The following is a 21,587-nucleotide window of genomic DNA, read 5'->3' on the forward strand; positions in this document are numbered from 1 at the left end:
CACCAATAAAATCAGACCTAAGAAGCATTAATAGCATAGAGTAGACCTACGTTCTAAATGGAGCACTTCTCCTGAATAAACCCACACTAGTAAGCCCTAGTCATTTGTGACTTGGAGCACTTTGTAAACACATCAGTTAAATTCTTTGTACACATACAGTAGATCTAACCGTTAAATGCAGGCCATATTTCCTCTCCAGCCTCCTCTCAAACCCAGAAATAAGTTAGCCCAGGCTACTTCTTGATGAGCTGAACTGATCAGCTGTCAGTGACCGACATCCGCCAATCACCGGGTGCGCGTAATTGGCATCTCAATTGGTACCTTACTGCGTAACTGAACATTTCGGTCAGCCGTAGTTGTTAAAGTCTACTGCCAACTCGCCCGCATGCTTGACCTTGGCTGGTAACTGCCAGGTGTTTGTGTTTCGAGGTTGCGTTTTAACATGGTGCGAGCGGGTTTGTTGTTTTGTTTATTTTGGTGTTGGGACCCACCTTTTAAAGTCGAAGCTGGCGTGCAGTACAGTTGGGGCGTCCAAAATGTCCAAGGTATTTTCAAGCTCCCGGAGCAACACCTCAAGAGTGCACCAATACAAGAGGTGACTTGGCCGGACTCGGAGGCGTATAGACCGGACGCTACCAAATCAAACCCGCTTCCTCATGTCCTGCCCATGTTTCAACACGCACCGGTGCCGTTGGCTAATGCCCAGCTTTTCAGACCAGTCGCCGGGCATCAGCAGTTGCCAAACTCCCTTGTGGGTCTTCTGTTACCATCTCGGAAAATTCCTCACGCTTCTGAACAAACACCTGACCAGTTACCTTACCCAATCTCTGCCTCAAAAGTTGAGGTTTCGTGTGGTTCTAGCATGATCTCCGTGCGTGTTAATAGGGGGCAGCTTGGCTTTGACGCGCACTCATCGACGTTTCGTCTGGGAACGTGTCCTGTCAGGCTGGAAACCCCAGAATATTTCTACTTCACCTATTTCCACAGCGAATGTGGTAGTGTGTCCACGGTAAAGTTTACGGCTCAGTCATTCTTGCAGTCCTGCGCATTACACGTAACTGAATGCTTAACTTTGTGCCATTCTCTTCCAAGGTCGTCAATGGAAAACTGGTGTTTTCCAATACAGTCCACTACTCCCCTGAGCCACAGGGAGCTGTATTGCGAGCCGTGCCACTGTCTGTTCCTGTTCACTGCCAATACGACCGGTATTTTGCTTTAAAACGCTTCTTAACTTTCAGTGTCTTATGTGTAACCTGGGCTAGTTTCCATTAATAACCTGGTTTTCTCCACAGATTTCACTATTCTTATAAGGTTGGATATACGCCGGAGACTGATGACCGATTTTTTTTGAAGAGATTGAAGACCAGGCGCTCTTTCAACTTGACCGCACTCAACGGTAGTCTAATATCCACTTCTGTCTGTATAGGAGTACTAAACTTTGTATTCGTTTTTTGCTGCTACTAAGTAATTGTACCCCGAAACACAATTTCGTTGCCTTTTTGACAATGACAAACGATTGATTGATTGATTGATTGATTGATTGATTGATTGATTGATTGATTGATTGATTGATTGATTGATAGTTCAATGCAGTGACTTGTGTGCTAACACTTGTTTCGCTTTGGGGGGAAAAAACACACAGAAAAGTGGGAGCCCCGGGATAGTGGTGAGGAATACGTGCTTGGCGAGGTGATGAATTTTGAAGTCTCTGCGCAGCACATCGCCAAAGATCAACAGGTGTTTGTGAATACTTGTCACGTAACAGCTTCTGAGGATCCCAATTCTATGCCTCGTCAGGATCTCATTAGTAACTTTGGGTGGGTATCTATTTGTCAATTGAACCATTTTTGGTATGGCTTACAGTTTTGAAGACTAAATGGTTTGCGTAATTGCACTGCAGGTGTTTGGTGGATAGCAAGAGGATGGGGAGCCAGGCACAGTTCTTCTCCAGAGAATCCAATCGCATTCGCTTTTCCATCGACTCATTCCTGTTTCCTAATGTTGACACAATGGTGACTAAAATTGTTATTGTGGATACTTAGTCAGAGGTCAACATGCTTGCTCATTAGTAAACCTTCTATACTGTTCTGTGCAACAGCGCCTCTACCTGCACTGTTCGGTAAACGTGGGGAGCGCGAACCCAACAGAGACCACCAAATCATGCGCATACAATCGCCAAGTTGACAGGTAAATTAATTTCAAAATTAACGTGTTTGTAGGTTGGTGATTTCACCTTTTCATTGGCGGCCTAAATACTGTATTTCCTCCTTGATGTCATGACTACAGTTGGGAAGAACTGCGTGGCTACCCCTCTGTGTGTTCCTGCTGCAGGACCACTTGTGGACTAGTTGCAAGTAAGCAAAAAGCAAAACTGCAAAATATCTCTCTTGTCCAAGGTTTTTGTATTTTCAATGTCTTCTAATCGCATGTTTTGATTTACCTGCAGCCTCCACCCCCTCTTTGAAATCCTTGTTGCCAAGTGACCGCTGGAAAATGGTGCAACAGAGATTGAAAAGTGCTCCCCCTCAACAGAAAGAAGATGGCGAGACACTGAGCACTCAGGTCAGCTTCAAGTTGAGCAATGGCATCATCCATGAGCTGGATGAAGATGTTTGGGAGGAAGATCCAGAAGACATGAAGTCCAACTCAGCTCAGAGAGTAGGCCACTTGGCATGGACTTTGAAGAATGCCCTGGTACCAAAGGAGAGGCCAGCTCCCCAATCGATAGGCCTGTATCGTGCTGGAAATGTATTACCATACAAGTTGGGATCTCTGTTGTCTAAGCCTTGACTGATTAAAATGTCAAGGTTTGAACACTGAAAGAGTTTGTGTTTTTGGAAAAATACTGATTCAACATTTTCCCAACATAGCAGTTGACTATAGGCCCTATAGAGGTTTAACGCATGTCTGATTCCGCATCCTTGGTGTACCAGGACAGGCTAATATAACACTATGCCATTCGACTACCCCCAGCTTTAAAGTGCTCTTATGCAACATCTGGCTTTTAGCTGCGCACTACGGAAAGAAGCTGCCAATAAACCGGTAGACCTGCTGCTAAACGAGACTTGTGAGCCCATACAAAAACCAACGCACCAGTGCAGTTTCCCCCTAAAGAGCTGCTGAGGGTATGATCATTTGCCCCAATTCTTTATCCATCAACCAACTGAAGATGATGATAAAATGTGGCATGTAACTTTAAAGGTGCACCATGTGGTATTTTTTAGTAGTTCATTTCCCCAAAACATATTTCTAGGGGCTTTTACGCCTTTATTTGATAGGACAGTCTGAGATGATGACAGGAAGTGAGTGGGACGGGGTGGGATCGGGAAATGACCCCGGCCGGACTCGAACCGAGGTCCCCGTGGGCATGCAAGCCCAAATGTGGGGGGCTTAGCTCGCTGCGTCACAGTGCCCCCCCACAAATGTTACATTTTAAACAAATACTTACCACCACCATCAAATTCTGAGTAGGCTATTCAATATGACTGAGAAAATTGCACTTTTCATAGGCTACATGAAAGGGGGATCTTCTCCATGGTCCGCCATTTTGAATTTCCAGACATAGACATTTTTAGCTGCACAACTTACTGTGCTTTGGTCATACTAGTAAATATTGGTTTATTATTCAGAAAATATTCATGAAAAGATCAAATTTGGCAATAGGCAGCACAGTTTCAATGAGCTGCATAGTTGCAATACCTACTTTGGCCACCCTGTGCCACCATCTTACACGGTGCACCTTTAAATTAGTCTGCATTGCATGGGAGAATGTGCCATATCACGTCCAATCAATTACACAATTATAAAAGAAATTATTTTAAAAAAATGGAATTAGATTTTCCTATATCTACAATGTATCATATTTTCTGGACATAATATTTCTAGACCCTTTTTTTCATCATATAGCCCAGGTCCCAAACTTTACCAAGGCCCCCAATTAGCCTACAGGAAAATTCCAGCCAAGGACCCCTTTACACACTATTTTTCCTGTGCACCCCCTTTCTCAACCATAGTCTAGGTCTGTGAGGCAGTGTCCCCACTGTAGGCTATATAAAAAAAATAACCATAATATAATATTAAGAGATACAATAGATTATGCAGTTCTTAACTAATGGGAATATTGCTTGTTTTTTTATCACTTTGTTTTATGTTAGTTAGGCCTAAAACGTTTATTCAATTACTTATTTTGTAGTGCTAGGCTACTTTTCCTGCCAACATGCTGCCCCCAGTTTCAAAACCACTAAATAGCCTATCTAGACTAGGCCTAGTAGGCTACACCACGCTAATCAACAGTATGGCACTAGTTTACGCTTCACTCTTTGTTTATACCATGGTGAATCCAGAGCATGTCATCAATGAAATACGAAACCACAAAGAACAGTTGTTGGCGCAGTATTATGGCTTTTCACTAAATAGCCCATTCAGTAGAAAAGTTTATGCGTAGAAGGAGAAACTGAATCCAACGTGTTGCCGTAGGTGTTGCACGTGCATGCACGTTCCTGCTGTAAACGAGAAAAATAAACCGTGACATGGCGTCAATCTTCACCCCAATCAACAGCAATGTGCTACCAGGTGTTTTCAATGCCATATCATTGCCAGTGGCAGTGTACCTCTGACGTCTTATATGTACGCCTCGCCTACATCCTCTGCAAAGGCACATTTGCCAAGCATTAGGCTATTGACAAACGATTTATGTGAAATTATGGGTTTGCTTCTTTTACCCACCATTTTTTGGGGCATCACTATCTCCAGCGGACACTCGAACGGTCTCAGCGGGGATACTTTGCTGACAGCTAACCCCTCACCTCACACGGATCTTGTCTCGGATCGAGATAGGCAACATGGTGAACAAGTGTCCCTGCTCCCTGCACCGTATAGGTCGCTGCCGATGTTCCAGCATTCCAGGATTCCTTTGGTGGCAAAAGAAAACTTTTCACCATTACGCGGGGAGGGAAACGAAAAACTTCCAAATGACGTCAAGGAGCTTTTGCTGCCTGTCTCTCCCCCTGCGAAGAAAGTACGACATTCAGATGGGCCGCGAGGGATAGTTATCCGTTGTAAAGTGAACAAAATGGAAGTGAAGGTGCCGAAGAGACTTTTGGGCTACGCACCTTTCCACGCGCATCTCACATTTGGCACATGTCAGCCCAACAACTTTACCAAACACTACTTGTCTTTCCAGTACGACGTCAATGAGTGTGGAAGTAAGAGATCGGTGGGTAAGAGCCCTGCGCATGCATTTAAAATGAAACCAAATGTTTTATATAGACCGAGGTAGGCCCTACACTGTATACAAATACCCTAGGTACTGTCCCCTTCGTCATGAACTCAGATTAAACGTTTCCACTGGAAGGCCATTTGGATTGCCAACATTATTTCCATGAGTTATCTTGCATATTGCACTATGCTTTGGGTAGGTCGCGGTCCCGTTAGAAGATCCATTCACCGAGCTCTTTATGAACGTTTTTCCCTCAATATTTCCATAGACTTTCTTCTCGAGTCTGAAAAGTGTTCTTCGAATGAAAAGAACGTAAATGTATGACTTTATGTACACAAAATACTAAAACATAGTGGTAGGCCTAAAACGGGTGAAAATGTCTGGAGAGCAATAAAATAGGCCTACATTTTTTAGAGGCCATCACAATCCTTGATCTACATTTAATTAGATTGCACTTTGAATAAACCATTGATGCCCAGTGCACCTGCAACGAACGCCTGCTAAATGCCTGAGCCCTTTTTGAGAAAAGGTGCCCTCAGCCTTAAAAAAACCTGGCCTGGCTCTCACGCAGACCGTTCGTGCTTCTGCATCTTCGTTAAACTCCTAGACTCCTAAAAACCTAGACTCCGAACTGCATAAAAACATGAAGTAAGTTGTATTTGAAGAGCTTCGTTGCAAAATGTCTTGTGTCCAGTTTGGGAAGTCGGTATTTTAATATTGGACATTGCATTGCAAACTATATTTTATATAGGTTAAAAATATATATTCTCAAAATACCTGAATGGCAAGTAGAACAGACAGATGAAAGGACTTCTGAACGGTAATTTCCAATAGGCTAATAAAATGCAAAAATGGTGGTCATTTTGTAACGAAACTCTAGCTGAATACTGAATACTCATGAGCCAGAATGCTGAATTTTGCCTATACGCAGCATTAATGGATTAAAATATGATCTTGCATGTGTGTGACAGGTGAACTACAAGTGTCTCCCAGTTACACCAATTCTGGCAGGATAAATTCACTGATATTTTTTTATTTTTCCTCTACTAAATTAGGCTACCTAAAACAGAAACAGTTTAATCTGATTAATATTAGATAGATAGATAGATAGATAGATAGATAGATAGATAGATAGATAGATAGATAGATAGATAGATAGATAGATAGGCCTACACTTTGTGCGCATCTCTGGTTTCAACTTTACCAGCTTTGTTGTTTTCTTTCTTTTAATGTAAGTTTTCTTGCTCTTTTTGAATAGATGGTCAACAACCGTGTGACATACTCTAACACTCTCCAGTATACTCCCATAGTCGCCATGGGTCCAATAAAACGTGTGATTCCCTTTGCACTGCCCATCACTTGCCACTTCAACAGGTAAAGCGTACCTTATTACCTTAGTAAGTACAAAGTCTTTATACTTAAAGGATAACTTCAGTCAATTTCAACATGTAGTTGTAATGCTCACACTACCCTGGACTTGTCTGTACCTGAGTTGTTGTTTTTTCTTCAGCCTTTTCCGAGATCCTGGTCATTGTAATGGGGGCAGCTGTTTGTTTACATTTTTTTTTTTTTATTCCCAAAAACATCCAAAAGGTTATGCAACATCAGCAGACAACTAGCAAACAGCGGTACCTTTTGGGAAAATATTTTGAAAAGGCCTATGTTAACTTTTTTAAAAATGTAAACAAAAGCTGCCCCCATTAGAATAGCTCGTATCTCGGAAAGGGCTGAACTGAAAAATTTGGCATCACCGGGTACTGACAAGTCAAGGGTAGCGTGAGCAATACAACAGCATATTGAAATTGACTGAAGTGGTCCTTTTAATGTCTGCTTCTTTCTCCTTTAAATTCTGGATTGTGTTTTGTATTAAAAGGTTTCACTACTCGTACAAGATTGGCTACAAACCAAAGGTGGAGACGCTGAGACTTTATAAACCCATGACCAGCCAGCCGAGCTACACCCTCACGCCTTTCGATGGTATCATCTTTAGTAATATTTAAGTTTGAAGATCATTTATTTAACAAAGAGACATTACTAGCATTTAGAACAAAATGCAAAATATACAAGATTATAGCCATGACGCTTGTTTCCATATTTTGTCCCTTGATGTATAATGTCTATTAGAAAATTAATTTTGAATTTATTTAAAGGCCATGACTAGCTTTGTCATCCAACCACAGCTCAGTGGCGTAAGGTCAACGCCTCAGATGGGTATGCCCTCGGGCGTCCTATGTTCTTTGAAGCAGAGGGCCCCCCAGTGGTCCAGGATGGAAGGCTTTATATCCAGTCCTGCCATGTAACAGCCAGCCCGTCGCACACCTCTGAACCCAGATTCACAGTCATCGAAAAATATGGGTATGTATTTTTGATGATGGCCTACATGTGAGGCATGTGGAGCAACTTTTACTGGATAGGACAGCTAGAGGAGACAATATTTGAACCTGGGTCTCTGCCTTAACAGTCAGCGCCCTAGCCATTTGAGCCACAGGCAGCTCCTACATAAACGCCTACATAGGCGGGGGATGCCAGGGGCTTGATTTTCATTTGTTACAATATGTCAAAAGACATCCCACTGTTATGGAAAATGTGTTGTGATGTGCTGGAGAAGGCTTTACACCAGGGGTGGGGAACCTATGTCTGGTTAGCCGTTTGCGGCCCTTGAGGCCGTTTTATCCGGCCCCCAATATAATTTTAATGTTATTGAGCTTCACATGAAATATGACATTTTGTAAAGGAATCTTAGAAAATACATTTGCAATACAATTAAGTTATATTCAGGGAACCTAGAGAAGGTGTAGAGAACCTGCCTAAAGTGAAGAGGAAAATCCTGATTTGTGTTTATTTTACGGCCCTTGGATGAATTTGAAAGTGGCCCTTCGAATGAAAAAGGTTCCCCACCCCTGCTTTCCACAGTGTTCAGACTCCATCAGATTTCATCGTCAATATCTTGGTCAAAATTTAATGCAACATTGGAAGGAAATACATTGCAGAAGTATATTGAAACAATACACCACCAAATGTGCAGTGTTATCAAAGCTTAATGTGGTTCAACAGCATATTAGTGTATGTGACCTTTTTTGGGGCATACTGTGTAGGCTAGATTAAGCACCATTTTTATTTCATATAGCTTGTGATGCATGCTTTATATATTGTATTGTGCTCTGCATTCAAGGTGTATGATTGACAGCAAAAACAGCAGCCAGTCCAGATTCATTTCCTATGGCAGGAATACCATAAGGTTCTCCGTGGATGCTTTTGTATTCAGCGGGGCATCTAACAAGGTATTGTAACCCACACATTGTATTCATTTAACAACCATATTTATTAGCTATTATATCTAAACCTGTGAGGTTTTTCTTGGTGGCCTTGCAAAATGTTAGTGCCAAGCATGTATGCTTTCTCTCATGTCAAACCATTTTAATGAGAATCGTGTGAAACTCCACAGCACATGTTCATGCACTGCGAGATGTCCATGGGGACCACGACGCCAACAGAAAGCGAGAAGTCCTGCTCCTACAACCACAAAACCAGGCGGTAGGTGGCAATTCCACACAGCACTCTTGTAAACTGTCCAATAAGATTCTACGTCTGAATATTATTTTGCATTTAGTCGTCCTTTCCATGTGATGTATGAGATACTGGTTATTACAATATGACTGCCTTTCTTCCAATCAGGTGGGAGGAACTCCATGGTATGGATTCAGTGTGCTCTTGCTGTGAGTCAAGAACCTGCAGCTCTTCACCAGCAAGTGAGTCTGAAGTGCTTGTTCGACTGCTCCCTCTGTTTGAATGTTTGCAAAGCATGCTGGTAGAAGCAAAGGTATGATACGGACTGCCTTTCATCTCCCCATTTTCCCCTCAAATGACATCTTTTGGGGGGGACTTTTTCACCTTTGTTGAAAGGTCCTTAAAAATTGGGACAAGAAATGAGTGAGGAAGGTGGATCGGGAAATGACCTCAGGCCGGAATCGAACCCAGATCCCTGGCGTAACAGCATGGTGCCTTAGTTGTTTTAGCCACGGCTGAGGTCTCAAGTTACATTTAGGAGTTCCTGAGCATCTCTCTGTCTGTGCTGTCCATCCTCATAAACTCCTAGGTACTAACAAGATGGTGTCCAGTGGGTCGTGGTCCGTGGATCCGGAGGTCATAGAGGCGGGTGAGGGGGCCTCTCCCGTGTGGACGGGAATAGAAGAGCGTGAGCTGATGTTTTCTTCTCTATGGCGTGAGGAGGAGGAGGAGGAGCCAGTGCTGGGCGCCGTCCCGGAAGTCACAGTGACTGAAAGCGATCCAATGAGAAACTCCGTAGAGGAGACTGAACCACGCCGGATCTTTGAGAACATCTTTGGGTTCAATTGATTTTTTTTTTTTTGAGTGTGTGTATATGTTTGTTTCATCTTTTGTTTCTTAATATTTCAATAGTTTATTACTTATTTTATCCCTGTACAGTGCTGTCGTCAATGTAAATAATGTAAGTAATGTATAGGTTTTCGGTTTTTAGTTTTAATTGGTGTGGTTCTTCTGATCTAATCAAAGCCAATACATCTGTTCAATTCTACTGAGTGTTTTTTGGTGCCTCCTTAGAGCAAATACCTCCTGTGTATTCAGTGGGCAAAGGCAGTCTATAGAAAAAATGAGTCAAAGAAAATTTTGGCTGGTCTGTTACTGCAGCAGCCTTCCAATTGGTTAATGGGTTAAAACGGGAGATTATAGTGTTTGGTTTCCTGAAGGCTTGAAGTTCTTCTTCCTTGGAGCACAAGTGCGTTGTGGTTTCTGAAATGTATGTTATACAACACAACGGGCAGAAGCTATGCACTACCAGGTTAGGATGATGTTTTATATAGCCTACATTATATTACCAAACATATTCACTAATCAAAATTGGGTGTCCTAATCACCTGGCCTGGCCAAAGGCGTATACGCTAAACCGTGGAACTGTCATGGTATTCTCCTGTGCAACAAATCCAGTCATGAAATTTCCTCGCTGTTAAGTATTCCACATTCAACTGTTGGCTTTATTATAAGAGGATTCAAGAGTTTGGGAACAACAGCAACTCGGCCATGAAGTGTTAGGCCTCGTAAACTGATGGAGAGGGCTCCATGGACGCTTAGGTGCATATAGTCCAAAGAGGTGGTCAACTTTCTGCATAGCCAATTACCACAAAGCTCCAAACTTCGTGACATTCAGATTAGCCCAAGTACAGTACGCAGAGAGCTTCATTGAATGGATTTCCATAGTCGAGCAGCTGCATCCAAGCCATACATACGAAGTGCAATGCAACCTTCTGGGTAGCCTTCCCAGATGAATTCAAGTTGTAATAGCTGCAAAAGGTAGACCGATATCATTTTGAACTCTATGGGATGGCAGTTCAGTTCATACATGTGAGTCAAGGCAGGGAGCCAATACTTTTGGTAATGAAGTGAATGTAAGCACACAAAAAAGATTACTGAATATATGAATTATATAACTTATGTAATTTATAAGGGAATGTTGAGTGTAGTGGGTTTTTTCCATACCTTGATAAAGGTGAGCAATTTCGAATAATTCTTCCTGGGAAGTTATAGTTTATTGTAAAAGGCAATGATACAAGTAAGCGTGTTACAAAAAGATATCTACAACATAGAAAAAAGTGTTTTTTACAGTTCTGTGTACAGTTTTCATATGAGGATGTGCTTTGTTACTTTATTTGATGAGCCTTGGAATTACACAAAAATTACACAATTACAATCTTGGTTTAATTCATTCAACATTAATACTGTTGTAGAATGTTTAACATGTGTGGCAGTGATGACACTGGCTAGATACTCTGGGCCTATACTACAAAGCTGGTTCAGGATAAGTTAAGGTTAAGTTAAGAGGTAAATAATCAAGTAGAAGAGCCTGGAGTCCTCATTTCATTTTCTTAAGAAAAGCTCTTGTATTAGATGATTTACCTCTTAACTTAACCTTAACTTATCCTGAACCAGCTTTGTAGTATAGGCCCTCTGTGTCCTGAGCAGGATACATTGGTACAAGTCTTATACACAAAGATAATTGACATTCCGAAACCGTTAACATTACAAACCGCTTTTATACAGTGTTGATCACCCATCATTGCACAGTATAATAAAAAATATATATACAAAATATTTGTCGACTGCTTAAAAACATACTAGTATACATACAAGTATACTTTGAATATAAACTTGGCAAGCTACGGTGCAGCGATGGCGTCAACTGTAATGCCTTGTGGGGTACAACCCAGTAGAGTAACCTCGCCACCTACAGCCAGTGTCAGGACATGAGTAAAAGAACTAAGACAGGTGCCCAAAATTTAACCAGGACTAAATCCAGGCATTCCCACACACTCCCAAGGCTATGCATTAACAGTGTATGCACCCTCAATTTGGGGCAGAAATATAAGGCTGCAAAGACCATGGAATGTAAAAAAAAATCCTCCTACAACCAACACTGATCAGTTAAAAAAACATGCTGGCCCATGTTTCAATAAAAGGTTACAATTATGTCCTTGCTTTGAGTTGTGCAGTGTTTAAGAGATGTTTAAGATCCATAGCATTGACTCCAAGTAGGCCGGCACCTGTTCACTGTCCTGGAGTTAACCTTTTCAAAATCAGAATGTACTATATGTGGACATTCTCATTCATCCAGTTCATGTTATCGAAAGCGTTTAGTTGTTGTAATAGACTGGAAGTCCACTTGCTAACAACTAAAACTCTTTTGGACTTCTCAAAGTCAAGACGCCTCAGTTTTTCCCCTCCATTCCTTTGGTGATGTGTCACTGATGTCTTCTAAGAGGTCATCATGATCAGTAGTATGAGGCCAGGTGGCCGTGGGTGGCGGGGTGCCGGGGCATGGCGGCCGCAGCGGCCGGGTACATCCCCCCTGAGGCAGAGTTCCAGTAGGTAGGTGGCCCCGTGAAGAAGTTCCCTGTGGACGCGGGCATGGGTGGCGCATGTGAGGCCATGAAGTTCATCTTGGGCTGGTGGTTGTGGTAGGATGAGACGTAGGCGGAGGTCGCTAAGTCGCTGCCGGGGTACTTGAGCATGCCGCCCTCGGCGGCGCTGTGGTTCTGGTGCGCCTGGTGGATGCCTTGGAAGTCGAACTTGTAGGCGTAGCGCTTGCCGTGCACCTTGGTCATGATGTTCTTGTCGTAGTAGTAGCGCAGCGCACGGCTCAGCTTGTCGTAGTTCATGTTGGGCTTGCTCTTGCGCTCGCCCCAGCGCTTGGCCACCTCGTCCGGGTCGGTCATCTTGAACTCGCCGTTGGTGCCCTCCCACGTGATGATGTTGGAGTTGTTGCTGTCGGACAGCAGCTCCAGCAGGAACTGCCACAGCTGGATCTGACCTGAGCCTGCGGTGGAGCAGGAGGGACATTAGAATAGAATAGAATAGTATAGAATAGAATAGACTTCATCGTCATGCCAGTATGCCCCCATCCAACCACCACTCCCAGCATACACAACACATACAATTCATTAGGATAATGGATCTGACCCGAGCCTACAGAGAAGCAAGAGGGACATTAGAATAGAATGAAATAGAATAGACTTCATTGTCATGCCAGCATGCCCCATCTAACCACCACTCCCAGCATACACATCACATACAAGTCATTAAGATAATGATCATGGTGATGTGGTGACCTGGAATGTGTCTGATGAGAATAACTTCGTAGAAATAAACAGAAATAGAAATAATGATGATCATAATGATGTGATTTAGAGTGTATCTGACGAGAATAACTGAAATAGAGCCTATGGAGGAGCAGGAGGGACATAAGGATGAGCATGCTGATGTGGTTACTTGGAGTGTGTCTAAAGAGAATAATAGCTGTGGTCTAATGGTTAGGGAGGTGGTCTTAAGATCAGAGGGTTGCCGGTTCGAATCCCACCCTTACTTCTCCCTACACAGACTCCATCCATGGCTGAACTGCCCTTGAGCAAGGCACCTAACCGCACATTGCTCTAGGGACTGTAATTAATACCCTGTAAATAATTTTAAGTCACTTTGGTTAAAAGTGGCAGCTAAGTGATCAAATGAAATGATAAAAGTGATCAAAGTGAAATTATGAAAGTGACTAAGAAAGTAATAACTATAACTTAATAGAAATAAACAGAAATAATGATGTGATCTAGAATGTATCTGATCAGAATAACTTAGAAATTAATGTATAAATCTGTAGAAAAAGTAGTGAGATGCTTGGGCAGTGTGATGCTTGAGATGCTTCTCATCACAAAAGTTTTTGCACAGAGTGTACGGAGGAAGGACATTTGGATGATAATGTGGTTTTAATGCGGAGTATCTGATGAGAATAACTTCATAGAAATAGATTTTAGAAATAAGGAGGAAGGAAATGATGAGGATCATGACGTGATTTTGATGTGGTTTGGCATTGTTGTATTTTTTCAAACTTAAATAGAAAGCACTGAGATGCTGAAGTACGTAATACTATGAAAGCAAAGGCCTTCAAAATTGATACTACCACATATCTGTCAGGAGTGTGTGTGTGTGTGTATGGGGGGGGGGGCATATTCATTTTAGACTTTCACTTTTGTAGCTGGTATGAAATATTGTGACTGAAAGTATGACAGATCAGACTGGTTACAGCTATAGAATGCCTCTCTATTTATTTCACTGGGCATAAACCCTGGTTAATGGCATGTTCTGCAAGTACCACAGCAATGTCACTCAGTTTGTCGAAACTAAACAGTATCTGAGGCCCCTAGATGACAACAAGCACATGACGTTTCCACTGTTTGGTCTAAACTGAAAGAATGTAAAAGAAGCGGTGGGGTTGGCCAATCACCTACCCACAATCTTGTGAGGGCCAATGCTGATCACTCTTTGTGAACTGACTTTGGCTGTCTGGCTCTTGCTATATGGCAGTGGGGATTCTGTGAGGAGACAGCAGAGTTTTGGATGAGTTTTTTTCTTTTCTCTTTTTAAATGTAAGCAGTTACTGGTTTCTATTCCACCCACGCATTGTGCAAGGTGAAATGTGGTACTTCCTGGTTCATTTTTTTTCCTGCCAATGCAGTAATAATCTTTTCTGCACCACCACAACTTTTGGATCATTAAAAATAAAACAGTTTCTATGGAATGACTCCTTTGAGGGATTTTAGATCTAGACAGATCTAGACGTGCTTTTACACTTTCCCACAAAAGTGTAAATAATAACAGAGGACTAACAGTGGAAAGGTCACAAACAATAGCTGAGGTGCTGTTTTGCAATAAGCTCTTACCGGGATTGGCCAGTCGACTGCTGATTGGACCTAATGCTTGGTATGGGTCTGAAACAGGAAAGGACATTGTTTTTTTTATTAACTCATTGCCAAGGATATTGGTCCTAATATAAAAACTAGATGATACCAGTGTGAAAACAGACATGATTCTCAGACAAGCCATTTATAATATAATATAATATAATATAATATAATACCCACCTTGAACAATTCTTGGTGGAGGCTCCGTTACTCTTGTGTGCTGTGGCTCTACTGTTTTTCAACAAAACAATTGTTTTGATGTGTCAGTGTCAATTGTGTGTCAACGTCATGTCATGCATGATGTATGCTAAACATTTCCAGATAAGAGACACCTGACAGAGCTCAGGTAATACCTGAGCGAGCCTGATGAAGCACTGTGGCGAAACGTGTTGTTCGCTCTAATAAAACGAGCATAAAGTCAAGAAAGTGTGCAGTAGACTTCTTTCTTTTGAAGTCTTGAACATTCCTGCATCTACCAGCACCTAGGAGCTGTGCATGGATCTTTGAACAGTTGAATTTCCAGATTTTACTCCCCCCCCCAAAAAAATGGAAAGATGTAGCATATATGAATCACTATGTCTGTTATAATGAATTTAATAATGTGTCTTTTTAAACATTGGCTTATATTTCATAAATATGAATGCTAAACCACTGTAAAATAATCCATGCAGAGTGTTGTGATCATGTTTCCAAGTTAGTATTGTGATTTCGCTTCACAGCTATTAAAAAAGATGCACAAATAATGAAATATACTGATACTTATCCAAAGCCATTTGTTGTTTCACCACAAGCCCTCACAGATATGGGAACTATACCAAGAAGCTGGTGCAGGAGTGAAACAGGTTAAGTTAAGAGGTAAATCATCTAATAAAAGAGCATAGAGTCCTGATGTTCTTAGGAAAATGAGGATGCCAGGCTCTTTTATTAGATTATTTACCTCTTAACTTAACCTGCTTTACTCCTGAACCAGCTTTGTAGTATAGGCCCATGGGCTATACAGTGCATACATACCCTTTGGAACTGCAGGCATGACGCTTGATGACCAGCTGTTCCTTCTGCTCATTTCTTCAAAGTTGTTTTCTGCTCACAAACACAAATGACGAGTCTTGAGACAGGGGGAGTGACAGGGGAAAAACGAGCTTTGAAGACCTGAGCATAAGGCACACTCTATGGCAGGAAGGAAACGCTGATTTAAAGACGCAAGGAGGAGCACTCGGGTCAAGATCAGAGAGAGAGAGAGAGAGAGAGAGATGGACTGAAAAACACCAAGATGGGGGGCAGCAAGAGAAGTTGGTCCTGAGGATCTTGAAGATAGTGGCCTAGTGTGTGTGTGTATGATTTTTCTTTACTTGTGTGCGTGCGTGCGTGTGTGCGTGTGTGAGTGCGTGCGTGTGTATGCGTGTGTTTGTGCATGTGTGTGTGTGTCCTCGCCTCCCTCACCTCTACTTTATCAAGTGTGTCCCAAAGAGGGACCCATACCCCCATAGCCCCACTTCCTGTGCCGATGCAGCTGCTTCCTGTCTGAAAGCGTGTGATATGGAGCTGTTGACTCTCTTCAGCGCTCACTAAGCAGCGTATCAGCATGTGGAACAGCTCCTGGCAGCACTATGCTCTCCTGCTGCGTCTACATCTCTCGCTCGCCTCTCACCACCTCTGCTCAATTCAGAACATCTCTATGCAATAATAATAATTACTGCTGAAATGGGCGAAATCACCAATGAAGCTTTCAATCAAGGTCCCCGTGTGAGGTTTGAATTGTTATTCCAAGCTGTGGTCCTTCCAACCAAGGCAGTTTTAAAAATATATATTTTGGCCTGGTAAATATTCTTCTGCTTAGCTGATGCATGAGGAAAAAGGGAGGTTGTCTTACCTGCTTTGACTTGTAGTCTGGGTTGTTGTGGTGTGTTGGTTGGCGTTGTGGGATAAGAGAAGGTAGGGCTGCCTGAGAAGGGAAGAGAGACAGCAACCACTTTATTTGAAATTATGAAATAAAGTATTAGCGAATGAATGACCTTTACCTAATCAAGTGCGTGTGAGTGTGTGCTTGCATGCATGCATACATGCGTGTGTGTGTGTGTCCGCATATGTGTGTGACTGGTTTATGACATGAATTTTATGAGCAAACTGCTCTGCACATCTACCAGCTATACTATAACAATCATTCAAAATCTCATTTCAAAATCTGTATTTCAGATCTCCCTTATATCTAAACTTCCATTCCACACAAATGTATACAAATAAATCAAAAGTTGTGCCTTATTGACACATTGTTGTTCACATTCACTAAAATCCAATTTAGGGCCTCCGCACATCAGTTCCGACAAAGTGTCTGGCTCGGCCAACGTTCAATTCCATTGTTTTCAATACAACACCGCAGATCAGCGCCAATGGCCGCGGACGTCCACGAATGTCGGCTGGCGATAAGGGACAAGTTCTATTTTATTCGGATTCACCCATTGATTATCCATGCTCTGCTGTGGTGAAATTGTGTATGGGGGTAATCGAAATTGTCGGAAGTGAAATTACTCCGCAGTGCTGTCGGAACCGATGTGTAGAGGCCCTAACTTAGGCTTGCTATGCCTTACTCTCTCTGTATTCCGAGATGAGGTGCAATGCAATGCTTTTTTGTCACATTGTTGTTCACATTCACTAAGATCCAAATTGTCATTTGAAAGGAGACTTGTGGCCCTACCGTAGCGCTAACGGTAGGGCACTCGTCTACTACGCGGCCGACCCAGGTCCGATTCCGGCCTAGGTCCTTTGCCCGCCCTTCCCTGTCTCTCCTCCACTATCCTGTCATGTAAAAAACAATAAAGGCTTAAATAGCCCCAACACAATAATAAAAGGAGACTTGCTATGCCTTACTCTGCCTGAGGTAAAAAAAAAACAAAACAAGATGTTGCTGTTGTATTCGGAGATGAGGTGCAATGCAATGCTTTTTTGGACACATTGTTGTTCACATTTGCTAAGATCCAAATTGTCATTTTTAAAGGAGACTCGCTAGGCCTTACTCTGTCTGAGGTAATTGAGGTGCGACATCAAGATGTCGGTGTTGTACTCGGAGGTGAGGCGCATCATGTCCTCCTTGGACAGCTTGCAGAGCGCCTTGCCGTCCAGCGTCTGGAAGAGGCCCACGTCCACCTCCAGGAGGCCGTACTCCTTGATGGCCCAGTCGACCCACTGCCGCACATGGTCCTGGGTCCACACCTCCGGGTCTGGGGAGAGGAAACAAGACGAAATACAATCAATACTTTCATCTGGATCTTAGCACATGGGAATTAGGAACTATTTGATTTTGATGGAAGTATGTAATCATAGGAATGGTTAGGCTTGATCAGTTACAAAGTTTCAGCAATCAGGACACAGATCATGAGATGTATGCACACTCACTCGGACGCACGCACTCACTCATTCTCTCTCTCTCTCTCTTTCTCTCTCTCTCACACACTCTCTCTCTCTCTCTCTCTCTCTCTCTCTCTCTCTCTCTCTCTCTCTCTCTCTCCTACACACACACACACACACACACTCACACACACCTACACACGCACACACACACACACACTCACACACTCACACACACCCAAAGCGTGGGGGTGTTTTCACAGTCCTCCAAACCTCAACCTCAACTGTAGATAGAGGCAGTAGAAGTTGCAGTGCATGTGAGCGTGTGGTGAGAGATAACGCTGGTAGCCAGAGGAGGGCACTCTAAAGAGGAGACACTTCAAAGACACCAGGGAAGGAAAGGATGCACTCAACTCATTAACCTCATCTGTTTCCTGCTGTGCGTGCGTGTGCGTGCGTGCGTGCGTGCGTGCGTGCGTGCGTGCGTGCGTGCGTGTGTGTGTGTGCGTGTGTGGTGCACCAGTCTACCTTCGTGAGGCCACTGCTATTGGAGTACACCAACGAGGTGGGGCCCGAATCCTGGACCCCACATTTTGACCCTTTTTGCTGGCCTGGAGTAGTTTTGTTGTTACTGGTAAAAGTAAATGTGTGAAAATGTTTCCTCACTGACAGGTTAAGGTTAGGGATTGTTTTGGTTTGGGCACAGTTTAGCATTGTTGGCCTGGGTGGGGCTGTGTGTGTGTGTGTGTGTGTGTGTGTGTGTGTGTGTGTGTGTGTGCGTGCGTGCGTGCGTGCGTGCGTGCGTGCGTGCGTGTGTGTGCGCGCGTGTGAGTGTGTATGCGTGTGTACGTCGGCATGTATGTCTGTGTGTGTGGAGATGGGTTTTTTGCAATACAGTGATGTGCTGATTGCATTGATTGCAGACATATCATCTCTGGCATTTGGCAGAGAAAGCAAATTATGGCCACAAGAAAATGATTGTTTCTGACAGCTTCCTTTTCGTTTGGAGACAGCACAACACCGTCCTGCAAGCCTCCCTCCCATAGCATCTCGACCACAAGTTATTACTGCAACTTGCATCCATTTGCAATCTTTAGTTTGCAGCATACAAGTACCCGTGCGCGCCCACTCACACACAGTGTGCACGTGTAACAAACACACACTACACACACACTTCCGTTACAAAAAACATTTTAAAGGAGAATATCAGGAAGTTAGCCTTCCATTGCACCTGCAATTTAAGAAAGTAGGCTACTTCTTACTTATCAATCCTGATCTAATCTAAGCACCTTGCATGCAGAATTTCCGTGCCACATTGGAAAAAAAACAATGTGCATTTAATGAAATATTTCCCTGAACTGCTTGCTATGCAGCATAAGAGACGGGAGCGATGGAGGATGAGACCTTGTCATAACCCTGAGCTGGCCAGCGTGTGACAAGAGTGTTTTTAGAGCAGTGATCGGCGGGCGTGATCAAGTGCTTCCTGTGCAAGAGTGAGCATCTGCACCAGTTCACCGCCATGCCCTGAATACACACACACACACACTCACGCACACACATGCATACACACACACACACACACACACACACACACACACACACACACACACACACACACACACACACACACACACACACACACACACACACACACACACACACACACACACACACACACACACAAGATTGAAAGTACTTGAAAGATTCTGTTATCAGGCAAGCTGATGTCTCACATGAATTTTGCACGTACATGTATGCACACGTACACACACTCACACAATTGCATGCAGGCGCATACACACCCATACACACACGCACACACACACACACACACACACACACACACACACACACACACACACACACACACACACACACACACACACACACACACACACACACACACACACACACACACACACACACACACAAGCCAGCAGGGTTTGGTCTTGCTGTTGTCACAACACAATTGTTGTCATGTTTGTTGGCGGCACTGAGACGACTGTCCAGACAACAATGCACATCAAAAATACCTGCAAGTTAAACATACTACAAGGCCGATATCACAGCACGACTGAAACTGTTTTTGTTGGGATGGTGAGATTGACTGATGATGAGCACTCTGGTTGCTTGAATCATTTCATATCTGTGTTTAATGTGGGCTGATAGGGATCTAAATAAATGTACTGTTTTACGTTGATTTGAAAGGTGTCTGCTTAATAGTCTTGGACCCCACGATTTCCCACAGTCATTGTGCTGTAACCCTTAGTAAATACACTCGCCTCCAAAAGAGTTGTCGCCTATCCATCTGTTTGGAATAACAGCTAATAACCGGACTTTCAATTAATCACTTGGCTTCAAAAGTCACTCAACCCTCTACAACCCTCCCGAATGAAAATGTATGTACAAAAATAAATTTCATGCACCAACAAAAGATTGACCCTTTATTGAACACAGACAGGGCAGATTTTGACAAGACAAAAGTTTTGTCGCCTATCGAACATAATGTGAAAATGAGCAGATAAGTCACTTCAAAACACTTCAAATATGCAGATTGGGTGTCATACTTAATCACTGAATCACTCTCACCTCTCCAGAAAATCAACTTTGGCCTTAGGTGTATATTTAGGGTCATTGTAATCATGGAAAGCAACACAATGAAAATCAATGGAGTTCAATGAGAGATGGTGACATATTCGCTATTCGTAGAGCAATACATGTTTAACTTCATGATTTAATCAATGATAAAAGCCCTCAAACACCTGCAGCATGCATGCAGCTCCTCATAAGAGCCCCAATGGCGGCCCCAAGGGAGCAGTGCGGCGGGACGGTATCATGCTCAGGGTACCTCAGTCATGGAGGAGGATGGGGGACAGCACTGGTTAATTACTCCCCCCACCAAACTGGCGAGTCGGGAGTCGGATTGGCAACCTTTGAGCTACAAGTCTGATGTCCTAACCACTGACGCCATTACCATGTTTCACTCTCTCTTCGACATCACAGACAATGTCATTTATTCAATACCACATGTTGTTTCAATTTTGGGTAACACTTTACTTGACATACGTCATACGTATGACATAACAGTGTCATAACAGTGTCATGATAGTGTCATGAACGAGTCATAAACATAATGTCAATGTCATAACGCTTTATGGCCATGAAAAGTTGACATTGTTTGGCCTGTCTTTGTCATAACTGAATTTCACTTAAAGACAAAGTCATACAATGTTTATGACATTGACATAATGTTTATGACACATTCATGACTGCCTTATGACAATGTTATGACACCGTTATGTCATATGTTTGACACCGGCGTCAAGTAAAGTATTACCCAATTTTGCAACTGTCAACAAAAGGGTGAATTAATACATGTTTACACCACAGCTCCGGGACTTACCCAAGACTTTTCAGCGACCCACTTGTGTGTCCCGACCCACCAGTTAAGAATCGCTGTTCTAAATGTTTATTTGTCACTGTTGTTTATTTACCCCATCTAATGTATAGACTTTTACCCTGCGTCTCACCTCACCAAAGAAGCATGAACACATATGCCATTACACATTTTTACATGTGTTCATCCATCTAGTGCCATACAATTTAAAATCTTTGTGCATTTCAAATTGCCAAAATCAGGGTGTGACGAGACCTTTCGTTTCCCGCACACCTTCACTGACTCAAGTGTCTGAGTAGGCCGTGCGTCAAATCAGAGACGTGATGCTTTCTTTCCTCCTTTTCGGTAAGTGGACTTCATCACGGGCTCT

At 43.0% G+C, this 21,587-nt stretch overlaps 3 protein-coding genes across 5 annotated transcripts in view; 2 read left to right on the forward strand and 1 right to left on the reverse strand.

Moving 5' to 3' along the window:
* Nucleotides 1–354: 354 nt before the first annotated feature.
* Nucleotides 355–2,822, forward strand: zp3d.1 (zona pellucida glycoprotein 3d tandem duplicate 1). Its single transcript, XM_063199478.1, has 8 exons — nucleotides 355–1,009; nucleotides 1,093–1,205; nucleotides 1,293–1,396; nucleotides 1,643–1,817; nucleotides 1,901–2,012; nucleotides 2,099–2,187; nucleotides 2,287–2,354; nucleotides 2,447–2,822. The coding sequence occupies exons 1-8, from the start codon at nucleotides 443–445 to the stop codon at nucleotides 2,788–2,790; spliced, it is 1,572 nt and encodes a 523-aa protein (XP_063055548.1). The 5' UTR covers nucleotides 355–442; the 3' UTR covers nucleotides 2,791–2,822.
* A 1,841-nt stretch (nucleotides 2,823–4,663) lies between these two features.
* LOC134449506 (zona pellucida sperm-binding protein 3-like) lies at nucleotides 4,664–9,773 on the forward strand. Of its 2 annotated transcripts, none has more exons than XM_063199481.1 (8): nucleotides 4,664–5,215; nucleotides 6,477–6,592; nucleotides 7,092–7,195; nucleotides 7,399–7,573; nucleotides 8,391–8,499; nucleotides 8,664–8,752; nucleotides 8,894–8,967; nucleotides 9,315–9,773. In XM_063199481.1, the coding sequence occupies exons 1-8, from the start codon at nucleotides 4,703–4,705 to the stop codon at nucleotides 9,572–9,574; spliced, it is 1,440 nt and encodes a 479-aa protein (XP_063055551.1). In that variant the 5' UTR covers nucleotides 4,664–4,702; the 3' UTR covers nucleotides 9,575–9,773. The 2 variants fall into 2 exon arrangements, with proteins under 2 accessions (XP_063055551.1, XP_063055552.1); XM_063199482.1 differs by having other exon boundaries at nucleotides 4,787–5,219.
* A 257-nt stretch (nucleotides 9,774–10,030) lies between these two features.
* The window catches only part of fli1rs (Fli-1 proto-oncogene, ETS transcription factor-related sequence), a 24,491-nt gene continuing 12,934 nt past the window's right edge, over nucleotides 10,031–21,587 (reverse strand). The window contains exons 4-10 of one of the 2 annotated variants that reach the window (XM_063199479.1): nucleotides 17,490–17,693; nucleotides 16,349–16,420; nucleotides 15,490–15,558; nucleotides 14,659–14,709; nucleotides 14,458–14,505; nucleotides 14,026–14,109; nucleotides 10,031–12,566 (exon numbers count right to left, since the gene is read on the reverse strand). In XM_063199479.1, the coding sequence (XP_063055549.1) occupies nucleotides 12,022–12,566; nucleotides 14,026–14,109; nucleotides 14,458–14,505; nucleotides 14,659–14,709; nucleotides 15,490–15,558; nucleotides 16,349–16,420; nucleotides 17,490–17,693 (1,073 nt within the window). In that variant the 3' untranslated portion in view covers nucleotides 10,031–12,021. The remainder of the gene's footprint in view (nucleotides 12,567–14,025; nucleotides 14,110–14,457; nucleotides 14,506–14,658; nucleotides 14,710–15,489; nucleotides 15,559–16,348; nucleotides 16,421–17,489; nucleotides 17,694–21,587) is intronic. The other variant, XM_063199480.1, reaches the window with a different exon arrangement.

Source organism: Engraulis encrasicolus, chromosome 5 (assembly GCF_034702125.1).
Source record: "Engraulis encrasicolus isolate BLACKSEA-1 chromosome 5, IST_EnEncr_1.0, whole genome shotgun sequence".
In the NCBI taxonomy this organism is placed as follows: domain Eukaryota; kingdom Metazoa; phylum Chordata; class Actinopteri; order Clupeiformes; family Engraulidae; genus Engraulis; species Engraulis encrasicolus.